The sequence below is a fragment of the Dipodomys ordii genome, unplaced genomic scaffold (assembly GCF_000151885.1).
Source record: "Dipodomys ordii isolate 6190 unplaced genomic scaffold, Dord_2.0 Scaffold135, whole genome shotgun sequence".
NCBI lineage: Eukaryota > Metazoa > Chordata > Mammalia > Rodentia > Heteromyidae > Dipodomys > Dipodomys ordii.
The window spans coordinates 1,775,082-1,782,055 of NW_012267351.1; the positions used below are offsets into that span (position 1 = coordinate 1,775,082).

General features: G+C 41.6%; 1 protein-coding gene across 1 annotated transcript; it reads left to right on the forward strand.

The window, feature by feature from the left end:
• On the forward strand, positions 1 to 936 carry LOC105996753 (olfactory receptor 10-like). Its single transcript, XM_013030936.1, has one exon. The coding sequence runs from the start codon at positions 1 to 3 to the stop codon at positions 934 to 936; it is 936 nt and encodes a 311-aa protein (XP_012886390.1).
• Positions 937 to 6,974: the final 6,038 nt, after the last annotated feature.

Genomic DNA, 6,974 nt, shown 5'->3' on the forward strand with positions numbered 1-6,974 from the left:
ATGGGAAGATTCAACACCAGTTTGGGTGGGGGCTTCATTTTGGTGGGCTTCTCAGATTGGCCTCGGCTGGAACTCATCCTTTCTATCTTCATTTCAATTTTCTACACCTTAACTCTCCTTGGCAACACCACCATCATTGTTCTTTCACAACTGGCCCCTCGACTACAGACACCCATGTACTTCTTCCTCTGCCACCTCTCCTTCCTGGATCTCTGCTACACCACGAGCATCGTGCCTCAGCTTCTCATCAACCTTCATGGACACAACAGGACCATCAGCTATGGTGGTTGTGTGGCCCAGCTGTTCCTTTTCCTTGGCCTGGCCTCCACGGAGAGTGTGCTTTTGGTGGCCATGGCCTTTGACCGCTACGCTGCCGTGTGCCGTCCGCTCCACTACACGACCATCATGCACCCCGTCCTCTGCCTGTCATTGGCCATTGCTTCCTGGGTGGGGGGCTTCATGAACTCTGTGATTCAGACAGGCCTCATGATGACCATGCCACTCTGTGGCCGCCAACTGAACCACTTCTTCTGTGAGATGCCTGTCCTCCTGAAGCTGGCTTGTGAGGACACCGGAGGAACAGAGGCCAAGATGTTTGTGGCCCGGGTGGTGATCTTGGTCTTTCCTGTAACGCTAATTCTAGGCTCCTATGTACACATTGGCAGGGCCGTGCTGAAGTCCAAGTCCTTGGCAGGATGCAGAAAGGCTTTGGGGACTTGCGGGTCCCACCTTGTGGTGGTGTCTCTATTTTATGGTGCAGGTATCTACACATACCTCCAGCCTCAGGGCAGCTATTCTGAGAGCAAGGGGAAGTTTGTGGCCCTTTTTTATACCATCATTACTCCCATGCTCAATCCTCTGATTTATACCCTAAGGAACAAAGACGTGAAGGGGGTTCTGAAGAAGATACTAGGGGGTGGAAGAGACTCAGAGTAGAAGGGAAGACCAAGACAATTCTTCTGCAGTAGTTCTCAGGTTACAAAACATATCCTGTCCTTGCCGGGCAGTAGGTTAGTAGACAATGAGCCTTGGAAGGCCTTTGGTTTGTTAGGAGTTTGGATATTTTGTTCAGTGTCTGTGTTCAACAGAGAACGAGTGCTGATCTATACCACAATGCTGGGGTTGAAGACACTTGGGATCTTGTCCACTAGCAGAAAGCAGGACGTGGGTTCTGGACAGGCCTGAGAGTCAGGGAGGAATTTAATTCTGAATCAGAATGCATTTCCAGATTTCCAGTGTGTGGCCAGGTAGATTATGGTGTAACAAAAGCTATGGATTTGGGTTGAGAAATACTCTGACTCTAGCCAGGTCCCTCCACAGATGAGAGCTTGTTTTTAAAGCCTCTTCCAGTCACAAGCCTTTGATGATACTGGAGTCATAAGGAGGTAGTAATCAGAGATTCCTTATGAAGTATTTTGAGTTTTAGATATGAATGCAACTTACCTAAGTAAAGGAAAAAGCAAAAGTATTGGGGAGGCATTGGCATTGCATGAGCAATGGCAGCACAGTCTCAGGCTTGCTGCTTGGTTTCACAAAGAAGATATCTCCCATGAACGATAATAGAGGAGAAACTAGCATAGAAATGATGAGCCAAGTGGAAGTGATGCTGGAAGGAACAATAGACCTGAATGACTAATAATGAGGAGGAGGAGATAAATATATAGAGAAGTAGAGAAAGAAATAGCAAAAGAAGCATAGCAAGAAAAAATATATATAGGTATATATATATATATATATATATATATATATATATGAGGGAGGGAGAAAGAGGAAGCAAGATGGAGAAGGAGGGAGGTAGAAGGGGCAGAGGAGAGCGTGAGAGAAAAATAGAGAGATAGAGAACAATTGCTCTCAAGAGTCCTTGGAGCAGAGTGATGACAGAGGCTTTTGGAAAGTCAACCCGTATGATTTCATTCCATTAAACTGGTTTTGTGTGAAAAAATATCTAGGTGTGGTGTTTGGCACCTGTCACCCCGGCTATGAGGAAGACATAGGTAGGAATATCACGGTCCTAGGCCAGCCCAGGCCAAGAGCAGGGGCCTGGAAAATACGGCTTCCAAAATGCAGGTGTATTTGTTTATAACTTACACTCCATGTTTAGTGAATCGTCTTTATTTCAGTAACAATCTCTCAGTTGTTTAACATTTTAAAAACTTGCTGTGTAAAAATGGTCATTAATCACATAACAGCACTGCAAGAGTTAGTTCTGTTAATCTCTCCTCACTCACTATGAGACTTAGGTTCCAAATAGTTTAATCCATTTAGCCAAAGGCACATACCAGATGTTCGGGATGTGAGATCTAGGCCTCTGAAATCCTGATTGGAATCCCTACCATATCATATCACCAGTCTCCCTTTCCTTAGAGTGAATTCTTGGTGGAAGAAGATTTAGGTGGTTAGAAGGATCATTGGAGAGGGAGTTAAATGAATTTAATTTCTTTCACAGATTTGCTTTGGTGATTCTATCTAGGGTTCTAGACTTTTCTGAGCTATTTATTCTTTGGTCAGAAACCATACCATCTACAATAATAGTTTCATTTTTTTGAACTCTTATAGGTGAAGCACTGTGTTATACAATAAGCCATGTTGTTACTAAATTTCTGTAAAAATGAGAAGTCTCATTAGTTTTATTTATCAAGCTATTGAAAGGTAGATATTTGTGTGTGTGCTTTCTTGCTTCAAGTTACTTAGAGACTAAACAGTGCATCACTGCTTGAAAATCCTTATTTTTGTATTTACTAACTCCAGGTACTCACCAATAACCCACACGAAATAAATCTAGTTAGTTCCCTGTACCCTTGTATAGCAAGACCTAAATAATTTAAGGGTATGAATAACTTAATAGAAGGAAGGCTTACTTTGAACACACAAGACAGAATTCAATAAAATAGTTTTGTAGTTACTGTGTTCTTCCTTTATATGTCTTGCCGAAAATACAGCCACTCGATTATATTGCTGGGAGCATATCTCACATTTGAGCAGTTTTAAGAGGCTGTGTACACACGGCCATGCGTGGTTTTTTTTTTTCCACAAGACCTCTCTTGTGGGAGGCAAATTGCATCTCCATGGAAACTCACACCCATTTCAGGCTTCGTTGGATCTTTTCGTTCAAAGCAATGGCTAATTGATCATCAGAGACCACGGGTCCCTACAGCCATGGGAGAGTTAGCTAGTGGTACCCAGGCTCCTTCTGTTACCAGCCTGATAGAGGTGGTTAGAGCTGACTTCCTTTCTTTATAGTTTATTATTATTATTTTTACTGAATTTATGGCTTAGAGTAAATGTTGTATATTTGAGGTTCACAAAATGACCAGGGATTCTGTCACTGTAAGGAAGCAAATGAGTTTATCTATCATCTTACATGATTGCCTGTCTTTCACATCTAACCTTTTTGATAAGAGGAATTAAAAATCGACTTCTTTAACTCTAATACCAAACACAGTCCAACTTTACTAACTATAGTGCTCATCTTGTAGTGTAGGTCATTTGTTCAATCTATAGTCTAGTATCTTATGATCTATATCTGCCTATTTCCTCCCAATTCCCTGTTCAATATAATACCATAACTATTGTTTCATTTGCCATCTGTGTGTACAAACTATGTATATGTGTGTGCGCGCGCACACACACACACACACACACACACACACACACGTACCGAGGCTTGAATTCAGGGCCTTTCACTGATTGCACTATTCCACTTTCATATATATGTATATTAAGTACTTCAATTATATTTACCTCCACCCTCTTCTCCCTTTCCCCTCCTGCTGATTCTCACCCTTAAACAGTTCCAAGCCAAGTGCCAGTGGTTCGCATCTGTAATCCTAGCTACTCAGGAGGCAGAGATCTGAGGATTGCAGTTCAAAGCCAGCCAAGGCAGGGAAGTCTGTGAGATGCTTATCTCTAAGTAAGCACTTGAAAAAGCCAGAAGTAGAGCTAGGGCTCAAGTGGTAGGGCACTTGCCTTGAGCAAAAAAACCTCAGGACAGCACCAAGGCCCTTAGTTTGGGCCCCATGACTGACAAGAAGAAGAAAAATATACTGAACTTAAGTCTCTAAAAGAAACAAATAAAAAACTATGCTTTAGCAAAGGCTGAATCTCTAGAGAAATCATCTATTGGCACTACAATAAATGCTGCTGAGATGAAAGATTATTTAAAAGAAAACCAAACTTGGGTTGAGTCATAGCCTAAATGTAAAAAGAACACAGAGAAGGCTATTTTTTATGACCTTATCATGAAGTTGCACTTTTTGATGAAATGTAAATTAAGGAAAGGATTATATTCAATATCCACAAAACAAATGCACACACACACACATTCCTCAAGAATCCAGTGGGGAAAAAAGCTAGGGATTGGGTGATATTTCCAATGTACATACCAATAAAGATGAAAAAGCAGAATGTTAAATATGCCATAGGCATATGCTTTTAGAAAAGCATAAGCATTCTAATAAAATGAAAAAATAGTCTCATAATACACTTGAAAATAATGTGAAAAGGCCAGTGTTCTTGCTACCAATCAACGACATGCAAATTAACGCAGCAATGTCATAAAATTTCATTGCCATCTGCTTAGCAATAGGTTTGTTTGGTGTCCCATTTGTAAAGGAACAACACGGGCTCCAGAAATGTAAAACATCTTTCAATACTGAAGATCCCCTCTGACCAGGAATTTATTCTGTGATAAACTACGGAAAAAAATCCAGCACATTGGCACTTGAGCTATATACAAATATGTTCACCACCCCGATTGTCCAAAGGAGTAAAATACTAGAGAGAGCATAAAGTGGTTTATAATTCAAATGTGATGATTAATGTTCAAGCACGTGAAATTCTATATAGTAATTAAAATGAACAAACTTCTAAATCCTTCCCCCTTGGTGGAGAGCCATCTCAGGAGACCGGTGACAGCCACTTTCATCTGTTGCTCATTTCCTCATATTTATTTCTGTTGCTGTAACTATATTTTTAGTAGAGTGTGGGAAAGATTTTCACACTCTGAATGGAAGGAACTGCATGTTAATTTTGGCTCGCTCTACATACTACTTTTTGGTTACAGGGAGTTTATCATGTGATCCTGTGTTTGTGACATTAAAAGCATCTATAGGACTATTATGTATGTGATGAAGTGAAGTAATCAAGCCTGTTCAAATGTGATCCTGGTCAAGGAACAAGAGACTTCTCATTGGGTTTAGAGGAACAGCCAGGGAGAAAAATGAATTTGCATTCATAATTATGATCTATGAGTACCATTTGATCAACGTCTCATCGTTATCAATGTATTTTCAGTGTGAATGTCATGTAAAGTACAGAGGATGATACGCTATTATGCATATTGTTAAAATCTTGTGGAGAAAGCGAAGGGACTAAAGCTTCCTATATGTTCACTGGATGGGAATGAACTTCATGCTCCTGAACACGATACTTGAAAATGGTGAAGAGAAAGCCAGACTTAGTTCCAACAGGCTCTTATAGAACATCTTTTCCCCTGCTCTTCCTCCCTAGGCAGCCCCCTGGGGTGGGGGGTCGGGCAGCAGTCACCAGGAAGATGAGATCAACCCAGTGCTGGCCTCTTTCCTCAAGATACCCACATAGCTCTGTTTCTGTTACACCTTTGGAAGCAAGCGGGAACCTGGGAGGGAAGGCCGTGACCTTGAATCCATGAAAATCGATCCTATGCAAGGCAAACAAAATGTACGTGTATACTTTTTTGGAATATAACTAATTTTATAGCATTAAAAGGATTAAGATTTTTTTTTCTTTTTGGGTCCAGTCGTCGGGCCTGAACTCTGGGCCTGAACTCTGGGCCTGAGTGCTGTCCCTCAGCTCTTCAGCTCAAGGCTAGCACTCTACTACTTGAGCCACAGTGACACTTCTGGCGTTTTTCTTTTTGCTTATGTGGTGCTGAGGAATTGAACCCAGGGCCTCAGGCATGCAAGGCAAGCACTCTACCACTGAGCCAACTTCCCAGCCCCGGATTAAGATTTTTTTAAGGTATCTTTCATAAAATTTAAAACTCATAAAACTGTATACTCAAGAGATGTGCATGGTATTTATGCATAAAGGATCATGCATGCACAGTTAGGTTTTTTTTTTTAACAAGATACCTAAAGATAAACTTTCTCGAAAAATAAATGACTTGAGAAGTGAAGGCTATTTTAACATTTACTGTGGAAAAAAATACCAGATGTAAAGAACAAAGTAGCCAGGCACAGGTTGCTCAGGCCTATAATCCTAGCCACTCAGGTTGACATCTGAAGGATCACAGTTCAAGGACAGCCCAGGGAGAAAAGTCTGTGGAGACTATGTCTCAAAAATAACAAGCAATGGGGCTGGGAAGGTGGCTCAGTGGTAGAGCGCTTGCCTTGCATGCATGAGGCCCTGGGTTTGATTCTTCAGCACCACATAAGCAAAAAGAAAAAAGCCGGAAGTGGCTCTGTGGCTCAAGTGGTAGAGCACTAGCCTTGAGCTGAAGAGCTGAGGGACAGCGCCCAGGCCCAGAGTTCAGGCCCCACAACCGGACCCCCCCACATACAAAAAAATAACAAGCAAAAAGCTCGGTGCCATGGCTCAAGGGTAGAGTGCCACAGAGCAAGTAAGCTGTTCAAGAATAAGACTATGACTTCAAACTCCACTACAGCTAAAAAAATAAGGAAAGAAAGAAAAAGAAGAGAGGAGAAGCAAAGAAACATTATATGCATTATGCTGAGAAAGAAATCTGAAATGTCTAACTTTTTATGAATGAAATATTTATTGGATCACACTGAGAATATATAAAGATTCCAGACAGGTGGTATGAACTTGATAGGTGACAAGTGAGACATGAGAGTTGGATGGATGGATGGATGGATGGATGGATGAAGGGCTGGTAGCAGGATTGAGGTGAAAGTCGGGAAAGTGGGAAGAACCTGACACTGCACAGCTGTATGGAAGGAGCAAGGGGAGATGTGTTGTGAGGATCCTGAGAGATC

What these genes read in the sequence shown, in the direction of transcription:
- LOC105996753 (XM_013030936.1), top strand. Translation starts at nt 1, where the DNA reads ATGGGAAGATTCAACACCAGTTTGGGTGGGGGCTTCATTTTGGTGGGC.